The 18,811-nt window shown below is 42.5% G+C and overlaps 1 protein-coding gene across 3 annotated transcripts in view; it reads left to right on the top strand.

Moving 5' to 3' along the window:
* The window catches only part of LOC120064476 (LIM domain only protein 7-like), an 81,741-nt gene extending 68,580 nt beyond the window's left edge, over nucleotides 1-13,161 (top strand). For 2 of the 3 annotated variants that reach the window (XM_039015073.1, XM_039015074.1), the window contains 10 exons: nucleotides 917-1,009; nucleotides 1,096-1,472; nucleotides 4,025-4,081; nucleotides 6,026-6,081; nucleotides 7,606-7,764; nucleotides 8,065-8,251; nucleotides 8,699-9,049; nucleotides 11,092-11,200; nucleotides 12,001-12,103; nucleotides 12,341-13,161. In XM_039015073.1, the coding sequence (XP_038871001.1) occupies nucleotides 917-1,009; nucleotides 1,096-1,472; nucleotides 4,025-4,081; nucleotides 6,026-6,081; nucleotides 7,606-7,764; nucleotides 8,065-8,251; nucleotides 8,699-9,049; nucleotides 11,092-11,200; nucleotides 12,001-12,103; nucleotides 12,341-12,363 (1,515 nt within the window). In that variant the 3' untranslated portion in view covers nucleotides 12,364-13,161. The remainder of the gene's footprint in view (nucleotides 1-916; nucleotides 1,010-1,095; nucleotides 1,473-4,024; nucleotides 4,082-6,025; nucleotides 6,082-7,605; nucleotides 7,765-8,064; nucleotides 8,252-8,698; nucleotides 9,050-11,091; nucleotides 11,201-12,000; nucleotides 12,104-12,340) is intronic. The other variant, XM_039015075.1, reaches the window with a different exon arrangement.
* The last annotated feature ends 5,650 nt before the right edge of the window (nucleotides 13,162-18,811 follow it).

Below are 18,811 nucleotides of genomic sequence, written 5' to 3'. Positions count from 1 at the left end.
TGCCCCGTTCTAAGGGTAGAATGGGGTGCAACTCAATATTAGGAAGGTGTTCCTAATGTTTTATACACTCTGTGTGTGTGTGTGTGTGTGTGTGTGTGTGTGTGTGTGTTGGGGTTTGCGTGAGAGTGTCAGTGTGTGTGGGTAGAGTCTTGTGAGTGTGCATAGAGTCCGTGCAAGATAGGGTCATTGCAGATAGTTAATCAAATGGTTATCCGGACTATTTAGCAGTCTTATGGTTTGGGTGTAGAAGCTGTCTCGGAGCCTGTTTGTCCGAGAACCAATGCTCCGGTATCATTTGCCGGACGGAGGCAGAGAGAACAGTCTATGGCTTGGGTGGCTGAAGTCTTTGGCAATTTTTCAGGCCTTCTGCATGGTATAGAGGTCCTGGATGGCATGGAGCTTGGCTGTCCTGGATGGCATGGGCCGCCCGCACCACCCTCTGTAGCACTTTGCGGTCGAGGGCGGTGCAGTTGCCATACCAAGTGGTGATTCAGCCATTCTCTCAATGGTGCAGCTGTATAACTTTTTGAAGATCTGCGGCCCATGCCCAATCTTTTCAGCCTCCTGACGGGGAAGAGGCGCTTTCGTGTCCTCTTCACAACTGTGTGGGTGTGTGTGGACCATGTTAAGTCCTTACTGATGTGGACAACAAGGAACTTGAAGCTCTCGACCCTGCTCTATTCTTCCTGCTTCCTGTAGTCTACGATAAGCCCCTTGGTCTTACTGATGTTGAGGGAGAGGTTGTTGTCCTGGCACCACACTGCCAGGTCTCTGACCACCTCCCTGTAAGCTGTCTCATCTCTGTGTGTGATCAGGCCTACCTGTTGTTTGATTGTGATTAAAAGTTGTTGTCAGTAAGTATAGGGGGCGGGTGACCAAAGCTCCAGAGAAACTGTGTGTGTGTGTTTGTAAACAGGAAAAATACAGTCGTGACCAGGAGAAACTGGATGAGGAGTGGCGTCGGGCCCAGCAGGATGCTGTGACTGACGGGGGCAGACACCACCAAGAAGTGAGGAACCAAAACATAATTTTCTGGTAGTAAACTGAGGCACAAACTCTGACTTTGGCTTTATCCCTTTACTGTCTATTCCTCAGGAGCCAAGCAGCAAGAGTATCAGCCTACTCTGCCCTCTCCGCCAGCCCATCCCTCCCTGGGAGGACCAGGAGGAAGAGAGGAGGAGGAGGAGGGAAGAGGAGGAGGCACAGCGAAGACAGGAGGAGGAGAAGAGGAGAATGGAGGAAGAGCAGCGATGCCAGGAGGAGAGGATGAGAACGGAGGAGCGAGATCTACTGCATCTTCAGAAGGAGAGGAAGAGGGAGAAGCAAAAGGAGGAGGAGAGGAGACAGAGGAAAGAGGAGGAGCTGAGATGGCAAAGGAGGAAGGAGGAAGAGAGGGAGGAGGAGAGGAGGCACCAAGAGGCTGCTAATCAACAACACATGGAGAATGCCAGAATGCAGGAACAGCAGCAATGGTTAATAATAATAATATTTTCTTCAAAGGGAAATTTCACCCAAATTACAAAATTACATATTGGTTTCCTTAAGCAGTCTATAGACAAGGTATCACATCAATCTATGCTTTGGTTTAGTTTCCCTGGCACTGTTTTCAAATGCTAACGTTTTAGCATTTATGGCACAAATCCAATGCATGTCATGGGACCTATATTGTACATCATGCCCAAATTATCCTAAAGTATCTCAAATTGATTATGTAGATGAACAAAGCAACTTTTAGATGATGGTCCACCTTCCATTTCAATGCATTTTTATTTTGATCTTCTGTATAGATAACAGGAATTATTTTTATTTTCACCTAGATTTTTTTGTTTAGATGTTTACAGTGATAGAGAATTGCAATAATATCGTATTTTTTCTTTTCCATAATTCCTCCTTCCCATCCCACCCAGTTAATTTCTTGAAGAATATTTGCGTGCAGTCCAAATACACACTGAACAAAAATATAAACGCAACATACAATCATTTCAAAGATCTTACAGTTCATATAAGAAAATCTGTTAATTGAAAGAAATTAATTAGGACCTAATCTATGGATTTTACATGACTGGGAATACAGATATGCATCTGTTGGTCACAAATACCTTAAAAAAAATAATGAAGTAGGTGGCGTGGATCAGAAAACCAGTCAGTCTCTGGTGTGACCACCATCATGCAGCGTGACACAGCTCCTTCGCATAGAGTTAATCAGGCTGTTGATTGTGGCCTGTGGAATGTTGTCCCAGTCTTCTTCAATGGCTGTGTGAAGTTGCTGGATATTGGTGGGAACTGGAACACGCTGTCGATCCAAACATGCTCAATGGGTACGTGTCTGTTGAGTATGCAGGCCATGGAAGAATTGGGCCATTTTCAGCTTCCAATTTTCAGTACCGATCTTTGCAACATTGGGCCGTGCATTATCATGCTGAAACATGAGGTAATGGCGGCGGATGAATGGCACGACAGTGGGCCTCAGGATCTTGTCACAGTATCTCTGTGCATTCAAATTGCCATCAATAAAATGCAATTGTATTCGTTGTGCTTAACTTATGCCTGCCCATACCATAAACCCACCGACACTATAGGGCACTGTTCACAACAACAATGACATCAGCAAACCGCTGACCCACACGACGCCATACACGCTGTCTGCCATCTGCCTGGTACAGTTGAAACTGATTCATCTGTGAAGAACACACTTCTCCAGCGTGCCATTGGCCGTCGAAGGTGAACATTTGCTCACTGAAGTCAGTTACAACGGCAAACTGCAGTCAGGTCAAGACCCTGAGTACGACAGACACCCAGATGAGTTTCCCTGAGACGGTTTCTGACAGTTTGTGTGGTCAGCATGCCAAGTGCATGCTCCCTCAATATTTGAGACATCTGTGGCATTGTGTTGTGTAGCAAAACTGCACATTTTAGAGGGGTGTTGTCCCCAGCACAAGGTGCACTTGTGTAATGATCATGCTGTTTAATCAGCTTATCGATATGCCACACCTGTAAGGTGGAAGGATTAATTTAGCAAAGGAGAAATGCTCACTAACAGGAATGCAAACAAATTTGTGCACAAAATTTGAGAGACAACAGTTTTTTGTGCATATGGAACATTTCTGGGATCTTTTATTGAGCTCACTTTACATGTTGCATTTTATTTATATATATATATATTTTTTTATGGTAGTGGAAGAAGGATAAATTGGCAAATCTAGAGTTCAAGCTGAGTTAAATACTTTCAGCAAGCACACTAATAAAGAGAAGTATGCCAGATAACAGCAGTGGTCTTGCTGAAGCAAGTACACTAACAAATAAATAAATAAAAATATCAAAAGAAACAAAATACCATTTCCATCGTCTTACATGTACAGTTTTAAACTAAATGTAAGGATTAGAAAATAAAGAAAAAGAGAAAAATAAGAAAAATGAAGGCAAAGATATCAACAATACCGTATACTATAGCAACTGCAAAATATATTTTTTTTTACTTGATTCTGTTCAATGGCTTCTTTGTATGTAAATCATAGTTTCAAATGTTTGAGGATCTAGTGCCTGCCTTATGCTAGTTACCATCTTATAGAGCCAAGGTTTTATTTACATTTATTATACACTACATGACCAATTGAATTTACTAATTTGATGGTGTGTCCACATACTTTTGTATATATAGTGTATATTTTTTATTCTAGCCCGTCGATCTTGACTTTTGTCATTACAGCAATTATCTTAAAGTGCTTTTAAGGCTTTAAGATTTGTGTGTGTTAAATCTGTGCTTTAATCTTCAAAGTCTTATTGTAAACATTATCATTGCATCATTGCATTTTTTTGCCTGCACTATTGTCTACTTTACATTGAGTAGTAACCTCAAACTCCCACTAATGGTCTTCCTGTGTTTTGTTCTCTCTATTTGTTCGTCTGTCCATGTCTGTCTGTCTCTGTACCCCCTCTCTCCGTTTCTGTCTGTATCCCCTATCCCGTATCTATATTCTCTCTGCTACTGCTGTAACCCCGTAACCCTTTCTCTGCTGGATGGCAGGGTGAGGGACTCCCGTGGCTATGCCAAGGTCCAGCCTGAGATATCAATGGCAGACAGGTCAGTGTGTGTATGCCAAGGTCCAGCCTAGACATCCGTTGTGTGTGTGTGAGTCAGACCAGGGTGAGAATATTCGAAAAACCTTTCAAATACTTTGAGCGTTTGCTTCAGTCTGCCTTGAGAGCCAGATGGGAAATAGTCTGGGTCCGCAGATTTTGGACTGTTCCAATGGTATATTAAGCCAGTCAAGCTCAAACCTGCACAGATCAAGTTTTTGATAGGATTTTTCAAGTGTTTGAAACCCAGGCCTGGTGTGCATGTGTGCATGCATTAGAATGGCCATGGCTTTTCCTCCGTCGCAAACAGACAAACACACAGTATGACTGTGGGTATTCCATTAAACTTAACTGTTTCCATAAAATCTAGCCTTTTATGAACACATTTCGTGCAATTCTACGTCATTTTACATGACTGGAGACGAGCATAATATTTTTTTAGTGCAACACCAGAGCATGTGAGCTGAGTGGATTGGGGCGTCGCAAGTGCTTAATTTGGCGCAGTGGGTCAACACTCCAAAAAAAGTTGGCTCCCATTTCCCACTCCATCTCATTCATCTCCAATTTCACTCTGGTGCCGCTCAAGCATGAGCTCTGGGAATGCTCTACCCAGCATAGTTCGGTTCCTTTATCACCATCCTTTTAATTAGGCCTATTAGGCATCTTTAGCCTATCATATTTAGCCTACCTCGCCACTAGTAATGCGCAGAGATGTTATGAGTCAACCAAGAAGGAATTGGGTGACAAATCATGTATAGTAGCCTATCATTTCATCTGTTAAACAGGTAGGCCTACCTCCTTGTTTCTTAAATAGAAAGAAATAGGCTCCAACACAAAGCCCTATTGTTGTTAGTCAAATTAAAATGAAAATTGTTTAAATTAAATTTGGCCTTCTCGAGTTTAGCCTACTTTCAGCACACATGTGCTGTCCATCTCCGATTGATTGTTACTCCTGAAGTGCCACCGTAGGCTACACAGCGCAACATGTTTTACATCAGCCAGAGCAGGCCAGCCAGAGCTCATGTTTGGGATAGCCGATCCACTACAGTGTGCATGCAGTGTAGCCTCATTTTATTTACACCAGCAGTGCAAAAACTCGGGCAGGAAGTACATTTTCTTAAAAATGTAACTTTGCGCTGTGCTTCTCGAGCATGTATTTCTTATAGTCCAGGCTTATAGCCTATAGTATTAATATTACTATTTAATTTTTTTAACCTTTATTTAACTAGGCAAGTTAAGTCAGTTAAGAACAAATTCTTATTTACAATGACAGCCTAGGAACAGTGGGTTAGCTGCCTTGTTCAGGGGCAGAATGACAGATTTTTACTTTGTCAGCTCAGGGATTCGATCTAGCAACCTTTCGGTTACTGGCCCAACGCTCTAACCACTAGGCTACCTGCCGCCCCATGTATGCTATGGATCATTTGATTGAGACCACAGGCGCACCTGATATTGCGCGTTCAGCAAAAAATCAGGGATGAAGGGCAACATTGACCAATATTGAAATGTAATCGATTATAAATTACTTCACCCTCCCCTGGACAAAAAATAAATAAATACTAAACCCTCCGACTGACTAAAATTGAAAAAACATGGCCTTCCCACATTTTTCTCTGGGTCCCAGTTCTGAAAATTTTGAGCGTTCCCTTACTAGCAAGTACAAGGCATGCGTCAGCCTATAACTAATACAGTATATTCTAAGAGTCAATACTTAACCATGTCCCCATTAACCTGGGCCGTGTCTTAAATGGCACCCTATTCCCAATATATAGTGCACTACTTTTGACCAGAGCCATATGGACCCTGTCAAGTGTAGTGCACTACAGTATGTAGGGAATAGGGTACCATTTAATCTGTACAAATTAATCTGTTTTCCAGTGTACATTGATTTGAGAGATAATTAATATTACTGATCATTTGCAAATGATGTGTTTTTTGTGTCTTGCAGGGCAAAGTCCAAATCTGCTCCAGAGCTAGACGACGTGGAGAAACCAGAGACTAAAAGTCAGTGGGGATTAATTATAGTAATGTATTATTATTTATGTCCTCATCTATGTCTTCATCAATATTCATTCATCCTTATTGACAGGAGGCATGGATCACCTTCGGTGGAAGTTGAACCACGCATTATTTAGCTGCTCACATTAGCAAGGGAAGCTGGTGTCGTGTGTGTGTGTGTGTGTGTGTGCGCCTGCCGTGGCACTAGCGTGCGTTTGGTAATTCATGGGTTGCACTTTTTCATTGTGTTGAACGTTCGTTCTCTTGAACATTCTCAATGGGTGCTGATGAAGATTTAATCTAAAGTGCATTATGGAAACACAATGCCATTTCAAAAGGAGGAAAATAATTAGTAGGAACGTCTTGTCATTATTTTTATATCACCAAATTGACTTTAGGTGCAGTATAACTTTAGCTAGCTAAGATTGAGGGGACAGCACTGCATTTTTGCTAGCTAAATAGCTAAAGCAATTTTTTACAAACTGTGCTAGCAAATGGCAACATTGCCATCTCTCTAAAGTAAATTAGAAAATAAAGTTGCCCTACTAATTATTTGCCTACTTTAGCAATATCATATTTCCATGCCACTATAGTATAATTTAGATGAAACAGTCATTAGCCTCCATTCAGAATGACTGGGCATCAGTCATCAGTCGGTCACCAATATGTACGGTGTCCAATCAAAAACAGATCTTTTGAACAATTGGTAAATACTATAATTGTGCAGATACTCCTCTCAGAAAATCAATGGTCCAAACCTCATGTCTCTATCATAATCCATTCAAAAGTTATTGGAATTTTTACCCTTGTAGGATGGCCAAAATTAGGGTGATTTAAAGGAGGCCAGAGGGGAAAGAATTGTTAATCATTTGGAAAATAGCATTGTGTCAGCTAGGCGGGATGCTGTGCAAGAATTAAGGCTAACTGACAGGCTCATCTTTTAACTAGTCATCTTTCTTATCGAATCTGGAAGGATTTAAAACCATAGGTAATATAGATAGTTCTGGGGACGCTTAATGTGAAATTCCTGCTGTTTTCCAAAGATTGCGCCACTGAGCGTACTGCAAGCTTTTCATTTTCAAAGCCTTTTAAATGTATTCAGTTTGTGTTAATTTGGCTTTTTGCAACCAGCGGAAACAACATTGCAGACGACCACCACGACATTTAAAATCGCTGCGAGAAAGCGGCACAGCACTTTGAACAGAGCTCTGTGCTTATTATTGTATTAGGTTACGAAATCTGACTTTTTGGATGTAATGTTAATGATATGTTAGAAAGACCCCACTGAACATGAAGAACCATATTTGGCATGGCAAAATGTATTTTCTAACGAAAGCACGTTTTCATCAAACCTACAATATGGCTGCAGTGACTGTAGAATGTTCATCACAAAGGCAACGATGCGACTCTATGAATAGAAGTCAGTGAGTGTCATCTGTATCTGTAGAGGCTGTACCCAGACACTTTTAGCCAAGCTAGTGGTTTGTGTCTGTGCCACTGTGTCAGTGAGTGTGAACACACTGTGCCCAGGCTGGTACAGCCGCTCGGGGGGCATGGCCCAGAAGTTACTGGAGGAGGAGTTGAGACGTAAAGCAGACAAAAAGGCCCAGAGTCTCCAGGCCGTGTCCGAGCTGGAGTTGGAGAGGAGAAACATCCTGAATGCCATGCGATACAGAGAACCAGAAAGAGGTGTGGTTCACGGACTTTGCCGTTCCTCGACCGCTCCTGACCACTCCTGTCTAATCAATGCAGAACCCAATCAATTAAGCAACCCAGCTCAGCCGATCAATCGCGTTTGGCATGCAGAGTCAGACACTTCCAGATTTTACAAACTGTCTTGATCATGAATCACTGGTCGTATTGTTGTTTCCTGATTGTTTGATTCCTGACCGATGGATAAATCATAAGCTCTCATCTCCTGACTCCTTCCTCTCCCATTGGCTCTCGTCTTTATTTACTGACTCCCTCTCCTCTCTCATTGGTCCACAGTGACTAGCAGCGGTGGGCTGGACGAGGCATCGTGGAGGAATGGCCAGCAGAGCCTGTCCCAGGCAGAGTTAGAGAGGCAGCAGATCCTGCAGGAGATGAAGAAGAAGACCCAACTGACCACAGACAAAAGCTGGATCCGCCAGCACACTACCACCAGCAAGGACCCCACTGCCAGCCTCATCAGCAGGTGCTCGACAGTGGCTCCGCTGGCCTGGGGGTGTGGGGGTGGTGGATCAGTACAGTACACTGTGTGTGTTGAATGATAGATAGGGTTAAGCCAGCCTCACTGGCCCCATCAGAAGGTATACTCTAGCTGGGGCTCTCCTGGGGCTCCGCTGGCCTATGGTACGCTGTCCGTATTAGGATAGCGCCACATGACTCTGAAACATCTTCCATGGATTTGTGACTTGTACCAACTGTGTCCATATAACCGACAATAAAAAATGGAGTAAAAGTTTTTTTAGTTACTTTAAAGTTTTGGGCTCGAGCCTTGGATGCCAGTCTGTTTTCTGTTTTCAGAGGAGTCAATATCAAAATAGTTGGCTAAGTAAGAAACATATTGGCCTGTCCTATTCAGGATATTTGGGTGCTTATGCTAACCCACTAACATCCACTAATGTGTTCAACTTTTCAGAGGTGAGTCTCTGGACAACCTGGACACTGCGCACAGCTCTTCTTGGCACTCATCGTGGTCAACCTCGTCCATCCCCAACTACAGCAGGCCTTACTCAGCGCTTTCCGGCCTCAACACCACATCCTTCTACGGTGATGGTGGCTACGGCGGTGGTGGCTACAGCGGCAGCGGGGTCGGTGGTCGTCCCGGCTCAGCCACCCTGCCCTCCTCCCTCTCCATGAGCTCCCTCAGAGGGGCCGGGGGGAGCAACCCGTCTTCCTGGTCCCAATGCTCGCCATCGCCATCTCCCTCCCCCACTCCTTCTCCTGGCCTCGAACCCGAGTCACGCCAATCCTCGCAGCAACGCAGCAGGTAAAACATCCAATGTCCAATCACATGGCAGAATACTGCTTACCAAAATAACTGAGTAGGTAGATTTGCTCTCAATCACTGATACAGTGTCAGATATTGGAAATAAAAGTCTGATTCTAGATCTGGGGTTAACGGGTAACACCAATTTTCGAGAATCTCTTATACAATGGCTTAAAGTTATGAACGTAACTCCAGGTGTAAAATAGTAAATAATGACTACTTCTCAGAAAGTATTAAACTGTCAAGAGGAGTAAAATAAGGTTGTCCACTATCGGCATATCGATTTATTATGGCCATCGAAATGTTAGCTGTTAAAATCAGATCCAACAATAATATCAAGGGTTTAGAAATCCAGGGCTTAAAAACAAAGGTGTCATTGTACACTGATGATTCCTGTTTTCTTTTAAATCTGCAATTTGGATCCCTGCACAGCCTCATAGAGGATCTCAATCATTTTTCTAACCTCTGGATTACAACCAAATGATTACGTGTTGGATCGCTAAAAAATACAACTTTTACATTATCGTGTAGTTGACCAATAAAATGGTCTGACTGTGAACTGGACATACTTTTACATTATCGTGTAGTTTACCAATAAAATGGTCTGACTGTGAACTGGACATACTCGGTATTCATATCCCGAAAGAAAGAAATGATCTCACTACAATACATTTTTATAAAAACTTACCATGGAAAGGACAGTACATGTCTATTCGTGAAAAAATATATGCAAATGTCTGCTCTATCCAAAATTACAACCAACTGATTACAGCATTACCACAAAACGAGATGAGGCAAGTGGAAGGGGGAGAAGGTAAGGAACTTGTCTGTCGGCGCTGCATTAAAGACCAAAATTGGTTAAAGAAAATTGTAATAAATAAAAAGTTATGCCAGTTTCTTTTAAGGACAAAAAAAATTACAGCTGTTCCATACAGGTTACAAAATAGTTGAATAGATTTTCGATGTACCGCTTCCATGTCACATTGTTTATGAACTAATACACAAAACAACACCTGATTCAAGACTTAGTTTTTCAATTAAAATTATAATAAAAAACATTTTGTGACCAATATAATGTTATACAGTGCATTCGGAAAGTATTCAGACTCCTTGACATTTTCCACATTTTGTTACGTTACAGCCTTATTCTAACATTTATTAAATAGTTTTTCCCCATCAACCTATGCACAATAACCCATCATGACAAGGCAAAAAAACGTTTTTTAGACAGTTTTGCCAAAAATAAAAAATAAAATATCGCATTTACATACAGTTGAAGTTGGAAGTTTACATACACCTTAGCCAAATACATTTAAACTCAGTTTTTCACAATTCCTGACATTTAATCCTAATAAAAATTCCCTGTCTTAGGTCAGTTAGGATCACCACTTTTTTTTAAGAATGTGAAATGTCAGAATAATAGTAGAGAGAATTTATTTATTTCAGATTTATTTCAGCTTTTATTTCTTTCATCACATTCCCAGTGGGTCAGAAGTTTACATACACTCAATTGGTATTTGGTAGCATTGCCTTTAAATTGTTTAACTTGGGTCAAATGTTTTGGGTAGCCTTCCACAAGCTTCCCACAATAAGTTGGGTGAATTTTGGCCCATTCCTCCTGACAGAGCTGGTGTAACTGAGTCAGGTTTGTATGCCTCCTTGCCCGTACATTGAGGTCAGGGCTTTGTGATGGCCAATCCAATACCTTGACTTTGTTGTCCTTAAGCCATTTTGCTACAACTTTGGAAGTGTGCTTGGGGTCATTGTCCATTTGGAAGACCCATTTGCGACCAAGCTTTAACTTCCTGACTGATGTCTTGAGATGTTGCTTCAATATATCCACATAATTTTCCTGCCTCATGATGCCATCTATTTTGTAAAGCGCACCAGTCCGTCCTGCAGCAAAGCACCCCCACAACATGATGCTGTGGATAAGAGCATCTGCTAAATGACTAAAATGTAAATGTAATCTCGGTTATCCAGTCTGTGTGTGTGTTCTGGGTTCTCCAGTCTAGTCACGGTTCTGTGATCTGTAATCTCAGGTCAGTGAGTGGCAAGAAAATCTGTACGTTCTGTGACACAGCGCTGGGCAAGGGAGCCGCCATGATCATCGAGTCCCTGGGACTCTGTTATCATTTGACCTGTTTCAAGGTGAGAGTTCAAATTTCAAGACCAGACCTCCCTGAACTGGAGACTGAGGTCGTGATTGATCCATTACAGAGACTAAACCTGCCTTGTCATCTCAGTACTAACCTGATCAACAGAATGAGGCTGTCCTAATATGGATACCATGACCCTGATCAATGTCTTACTAACCTAAAACGCATGAAGGGATCACAACCTGGCCTGATCCTGTATAACGGCACGTACAAAACCAAGGAAACAGAAGTCCAAAGCGGATGGTAACTTCCAATGATATTGACTGGAGTAATGTTTCCACTAACTTTTCTGTTAATTGAAAAATACACTATCTTCCAAATTCCCTAAGCTATATAAATTGCTACAGAAATGGCACATTGTTTTCATGGTTTTCTGAATGTGTCATGAAATCTGACTGCATTTGTTCTAAACCACACTAATCAATCCTTCACCTTACTATTTCCTAACACCAACACACTTTATTTTTTATGAATTCATCCTGGGGCTTCTGACATCACAACAAGCTTCCAAAAGTCCCTACATGTATGCTTGGGCTTGAACTCTCAGTTTCACTCATCTCAATGGTTTCTCTGTCTGGCTGTCAATCAAGTGTCAGGTGTTTCTCATTGGCTCTGTCTATCTGGTTGTGGCTCCGCGGGTATATGTCTTACTGCTCTCCCATTGGCTGCTCCTTCTGTGTCTGTGCAACTCGTCTTTCCTCCAGAGGGCAACTGTCCTCTCAACTCCCCATCTGAGAGTGAGGGATCTGGCCTAGCCCTCATTGACCGTTCCCCTCTCTCCCTACCTTCCAGTGCATTGACTGTAAGTCCGACCTGGGAGGATCGGAGGCCGGAGCTGAGGTCAGAATACGGAACCGACAGCTCTACTGTAACTCCTGCTACATGCGATTCAAAAGTGAGTTTGACTTTGACTTCAGCTGGGTACCAGTTGAAAAGTGCGGCAACTAGATTGTAAAACTCCATAGTCATATTTGACCAGTGTTGCCAATAGTAACAAGGTTCCTGTTACTATGTGTTCTGTTGTGTCAGTTATATTATGTTTAGTTGTGTCGTTTAGTGATATGCTGTGTTTGTGTTATCAAATAGTATCATTTGGTATTGTGTTATAACCTCTATATTCTTTCCCCTCTAGCTGGACAGCCAACCTCCATGTGACATCGCTGTACTACAGCAGATTGAGGAAGAGACCATTCTTGACAACAACCCATGAACACTGCAATCACGACAACAAGCCGTAACACTTTCCTAGATGACAACTTTAGATGTATTCAATGTGTATTATGATTCTGCAAAAAGCCCTTTTTCTTCAATGAACTACTATCTTATTATTTCTTATTACTGTATCCATGAGAGGGTGAGATTGAAAAAAAAGTTAACATGTTTTTTTTCAAAGTATTATTATTATTACCGATTGCTTGTACACATTTTGAGGGATGTGCATGCACCTGCAGGTTTGAGAGTTTTACCTGGAAATAGGGTTGGAAAATTCTGAAAACTATCCAAAAGTTCCCAGGTTTTTCAGAAATCCCAGATGGAGGGTTTGGGGAATTTTACAACCCTAGCTGGAAACAATACTGGAAATTGATGTTGGTGTTGTCCATAAGGTTATTGATCCTGATTACTTCATATTTCAGAAACGTAAGAGTTTCGTGCTAGGCTGAGGGAAGCCTGCATTTTCTTCTCCTTTGGGGTTCCATTTCACCTGTGCCTTTTTTGTTTGTGATGGTGGGAAGATTATTTAGATTAAATGGATTCAAAAGATATAAAAAAACTGGCATGGTTGGTTAGAGAGAGTGAGCAATTAATGGGGAGTTGTTGTTCTTTCTCATTAATAGAGTGAATCTTATACATTTGAGATGTTAAGATAATTTTTGCCAGAGAAAAAATATATAATATATGGGATTGAGGCAAATGTTGTTCAATAACATTTGTAAATAAAAATTGTGATCCAGACTCGGACTTCGTCTTTTTTAATAGCAGGTAACTGTATTTTGTCATTCTATTTTGTACCATAATAATTATGACAGTCTCTTGCTGTCTATTAGTGCTGAGTGATTATCCAAAATGTCATTTATTTTTATGTTTTTAAACAACTCATTTAAACAACTCATTCCATTTTCTAATAATTGCACCAACAGTTGTTGCCTTCTCACCAAGCGGCTTGCCTATTGTCCTGTAGCCCATCCCAGCCTTGTGCAGGTCTACAATTTTATCCCTGATGTCCTTACACAGCTCTCTGGTCTTGGCCATTGTGGAGAGGTTGGAGTCTGTTTGATTGAGTGTGTGGACAGGTGTCTTTTATACAGGTAACGAGTTCAAACAGGTGCAGTTAATACAGGTAATGAGTGGAGAACAGGAGGGCTTCTTAAAGAAAAACTAACAGGTCTGTGAGAGCTGGAATTCTTACTGGTTGGTAGGTGATAAAATACTTATGTCATGCAATAAAATGCAAATTAATTACTTAAAAATCATACAATTTGATTTTCTGGATTTTTGTTTTAGATTCCATCTCACAGTTGAAGTGTACCTATGATAAAAATTACAGACCTCTACATGCTTTGTAAGTAGGAAAACCTGCAAAATCGGCAGTGTATCAAATACTTCTTCTCCCCACTGTAGGTCTGTAGCAGTTTGGGTCTTGAGTGTCACCCCCTTTTAAGATTTCCAATCTTTGGGAATCTCAGATGATACGAAAGAGAGGTTGAACAGGCTAGTAATAGGGGTTGCAACAATTTCGGCAGATAATTTTAGAAAGAGAGGGTCCAGATTGTCTAGCCCGGCTGATTTGTAGGGGTCCAGTTTTTGCAGCTCTTTCAGAACATCAGCTATCTGGATTTGGGTGAAGGAGAAATGGTGGGGGCTTTGGCGGGTTGCTGTGGAGGGTGCCGGGCAGTTGACCGGGGTAGGGGTAGCCAGGTGGAAAGCATGGCCAGCTGTAGAGAAATGCTTATTGAAATTCTCAATTATAGTGGATTTATCGGTGGTGACAGTGTTTCCTAGCCTCAGAGCAGTGGGCAGCTGGGAGGAGGTGCTCTTACTCTCCATGGACTTTACAGTGTCCCAGAACTTTTTTGAGTTAGTACTACAGGATGTAAATTTCTGTTTGAAAAAGCTAGCCTTAGCTTTCCTAACTGCCTGTGTATATTTGTTCCTAACTTCCCTGATAAGTTGCATATCACGGGGGCTATTCGATGCTAATGCAGAACACCACAGGATGTTTTTGTGCTGGTCAAGGGCAAACAGGTCTGGAGTGAACCAAGGACTATATCTATTCCTAGTTCAATTTTTTTTCACTGGGGCATGCTAATTTAAGATGGTGAGGAAAGCACTTTTAAAGAATAGCCAGGCATCATCTACTGACGGGAGGAGGTCAATGTCATTCCAGGATACCCCAGCCAGGTCGATTAGAAAGGCGAACGGGGATGGCGGATGGGGAAAGAGCTGAGAGACCATGACTTGTCTATTCCAATCACAACGATGCAGCCTTCTGTTTTTGCCACAAACTATTTTCACATGAGTGCAAATCTGCGCTGGTCAGGGATGGAACCAGGGACTGGAAGAGTCTGTGCCACCTTCTCAGCTCGCCTTGAGAAGTCACATGACCACCTAGATAGTTTCCAGAGGTGGATGGAGCTGGAGATCAGGTTTGTGTCCAAGCAAACTATCGATGCCCAAGCCCAATGGGCTATTGACAGAGAGACTCTCCACTGGCAGCAGGTGCTCCAGAGGCTCATAGCCCTGATACGTAATGGCCACCCAGAACATTGCGTTTCGTTGGACCAACGACAGGCTGAACGAGCCAAATAATGTGAACTTTATGAAGTTTGTGGAAATGCTGGGTATCTTTGATGGAATCATGAAGGAGCATGTAAGGAGAGTGCATTCCAAAGAAACACTTGTACACTACCTCGGTAAAAGAATCCAGAATTAAATCATTGACATGTTGGCATAAGAGATCCAGCAGACAGTGTGCAGTGAGCTAAAAGCAGGCAAATATTTTTCTATAATTTTGGACTGCACACTAGACAAGAGCAAAACAGAGCAGATGACCGCGGTGGTGCATTTTGTTTCAACCGAGGATGATGGGTCAGTGTTCACGAGAGAGCACTTCCTGGAGTTTAGTGAACTGCTTGACGCAATGGGGCAGGCATGACCGAGTTGCTCATCTCAAAACTACAGAAACATGGCATTGCTCATCATGGACATGAGAGGGTGAATATGCCAACAGGGCGAATATGGGGGGGGGAGGCACAGCGAAGTTTAAAAGAGAGTGCAGGATATCAATACGAGGGCCTTTTTTGTGCCATGTAGCGCGCACTCGCTGAACCTGGTTCTCTCTGATGTAGCATCGTGTTGCTTGGAGTTTTTTAACACCTGAGTTTTTTAAATCCAAGAGGTTTATACATTTTTATCCGGATCTACACACTGCTGGGACGTGCTGAAAGATCATGTAAAAGATGGACTCAAAGTGAAACCCCTCAGGGCCACGAGATGGGAGAGCCGGGTGGGGCTGTGAAACCCGTGCGTTACCAACTCGGGGAGATATATGATGCCCTGTTGTCGATCGCCACCTACACCAAGCTCACAGGCAGCTGTGGTGCTAAAACAAGGTTGGAGACAAACAGCATTGACACCAAGATGAACAACTTTGGCTTCATGTGCACAGTGGTAGTTTGGTATGAAATCTTGTTTGAAGTGGACATCACCTGTCAGAGTTTGCAGGCATTGAGTTTTAACCTTTCACTAGCAATAGCTCAATTGAACTCAACCAGGGTATTCCTCCAAGACTACCGCTCCGATGCAGCTTTCGCTGGCGCATTAGCAAGCGCAAAAATGCTGGCAGAGGAGGTGAGTATTGTACCCTGATTCCCAGTGCAGCCCACTGTTCATCCCAGGAAAAAAATAGTCTATTTGGCTGCGAGGGAGAGGATGAGCCTGTGACTGACCCTCAGCAGAGATTCATTGTATATTTCTTTAATCAGATTCTTGATTCTGCTATCCAGTTCATCAACAAGTGCTTTACTCAGCTTGACGAGCACAGCAGTGTTTTCAGCATCCTGTACAACATCCCCACCATCAAGGACATTGACAACGCAGCACATACCAGGGACTGCGCAATACTGGAGAGGGCCTGTTACATACGAGGATTCCAAGGACATCGACGCAAAATATCTGTGTCATGAGCTCAAAGTCTTGAGCAGGAGACTGGACAGTGAGGCAAAACCACTCGACGCACTGGAGTACATATCCAGACACCAAATGGCCTCCTTGTATCTCAATGCCTTTGTTGCCCTGAGAGTTCTTCTCACACTCCTGGTGACAGTGGCGAGTGGAGAGCGCACATTCTCCAAGCTCAAACTCATCAAAACTACCTGCGCTCTACTATGAGTCAATAGAGACTCAATGGACTCGCCACCTTATCAATTGAGCACGAGTTGGCTTACAAAATCAACCTCCAAGAAGCAGTGTATGCTTTTGCTGCCAGGAAAGCCAGGTGAGTCAACTTGTCTGAATAAAAGGTAAGCGTTGATCAAACACTTGCATTAATTTGTAAGATTACTCAATTATCTATCAGCTGTTTACTTGTATTTGTTTTGTTTAAATAGACTACATCCTAGTCTCACTCTCTCTATCTCTCTCTGTCTCTCTCTGTCACTCTCAGATGATTTGATTTCAGGACCATGGACAGCTACCGAGAGAGAACATCGCTGACTGGAATGCAGCACCAAAGAAGAGGAAGGAGGCCACTTTAGGCAGAGACTAAATAAATAAACGCTGAAAATGATGTTGGTCAATCAAAATTCGATATGTACAGTTGAAGTCGCAAGTTTACATACACTTAGATTGGAGTCATTAAAACAAGTTTTTCAACCACTCCACAAATTTCATGTTAACTATAGTTTTGGCAAGTCGGTTAGGACATCTACTTTGTGCATGACACAAAGTGTGCATGAAGTAAGTTATCCAACAATTGTTTACAGACAGATTATTTCACTTATAATTCACTGTATCACAATTCTAGTTGGTCAGAAGTTTACATACACTAAGTTGACTGTGCCTTTAAACAGCTTGGAAAATTCCAGAAAATTATGTCATGGCTTTAGAAGCTTCTGATAGGCTAATTGACATCATTTGAGTCAATTGGAGGTGTACTTGTGGATGTTTTTCAAGGCCTACCTTCAAACTCAGTGCCTCGTTGCTTGACTCATGGGAAATTCAAAAGAAATCAGCTAAGACCTCAGAAAAACAATTGTAGACCTCCACAAGTCTGGTTCATCCTTGGGAGCAATTTCCAAACGCCTGAAGGTACCACGTTCATCTGTACAAACAGTAGTATGCAAGTATAAACACCATGGGACCACGCAGCCGTCATACCCGTCAGGAAGGAGATGCGTTCTGTCTCCTAAAGATGAACGTACTTTGGTGCGAAAAGTGCAAATCAATCCCAGAACAACAGCAAAGGACCTTGTGAAGATGCTGGAGGAAACAGATACAAAGTATCTATATCCACAGTAAAACGAGTCCAATATCGACATAACCTGAAAGGCTGCTCAGCAAGGAAGAAGCCACTGCTCCAAAAACGCCATAAAAAAGCCAGACTACGCTTTGAAACTGCACATGGGGACAAAGATCGTACTTTTTGGAGAAATGTCCTCTGGTCTGAATAGAACTGTTTGGCCATAATGACTATAGTTATGTTTGGAGGAAAAAGGGGGAGGCTTGCAAGCCGAAGAACACCATCCCACAGAGAGACTACCAATGTAAATCACCAGAGGGGGGGACTGCAACGGCGATCCCCAACCAGGACATCCCCTGTACTTTGCAGCTTCCAGGAAACCTACCAAGGTAAACCACTAGAGGGGGACCGCAACGGCGATCACCAACCGGACATCCACTGCCCATCCTTGTGGTGGTCTGCTCCACTTTCAGAGAGCCTACCAAGTTCAACCACCAGAGGGGGACTGCAACGATGATCTACATACAGGACATCACGTGATCATTATTTTTATGTTATTATTTTTATGCCATGCAGAAAGAGAGATACAGAGAACAAAGGATTTCACATGGCGAACTCCTAAATCCCCTAAATGGGAATTTGATACAAAATGTCCACTTGTGAGAAGGTGGGAATGGTCCGTGGACACTTAAGGGACGGGTATGACGAGTGTTTCATTTGGTGACCTCAGAGAGGACAGGAAACACACATAACTATTTCTCAATTATGGGGTTTGCATTTAATTCTTGTGTAAAGATGAAACTATTTGTGAAATGATGTAATGTGATGTTAAACCTTTAATGTGAAATAATTGTATTCCCTTTAACTTCTCGAGGATAGGGGGCAGCATTTGTAATTTTGGATGAAAAGCGTGCCCAAATTAAACTGCCTGCTACTCAGGCCCAGAAGCTAAGATATGCATTTTTTTGTTGAGGTCACTCTCTTTTCAATGGGCTTTCATTGGGAATCCAGATTTCTAATCGACTTTCTTGCAGTTCCTTTCGCTTCCACTGGATGCCATTTTCTTTAGAAATTGGTTGAGGTTTTTCCTTTGAGAAATGAAGAAGTAGCACTGTTCAGAACGAGGCTAGAGGGAAGTGTAATCTT

The sequence above is a fragment of the Salvelinus namaycush genome, chromosome 19 (assembly GCF_016432855.1).
Source record: "Salvelinus namaycush isolate Seneca chromosome 19, SaNama_1.0, whole genome shotgun sequence".
Classification (NCBI taxonomy): Eukaryota; Metazoa; Chordata; class Actinopteri; order Salmoniformes; family Salmonidae; genus Salvelinus; species Salvelinus namaycush.
Note: the sequence above shows the minus strand (reverse complement) of the source record. Positions and strands in the feature narration are given on the sequence as shown.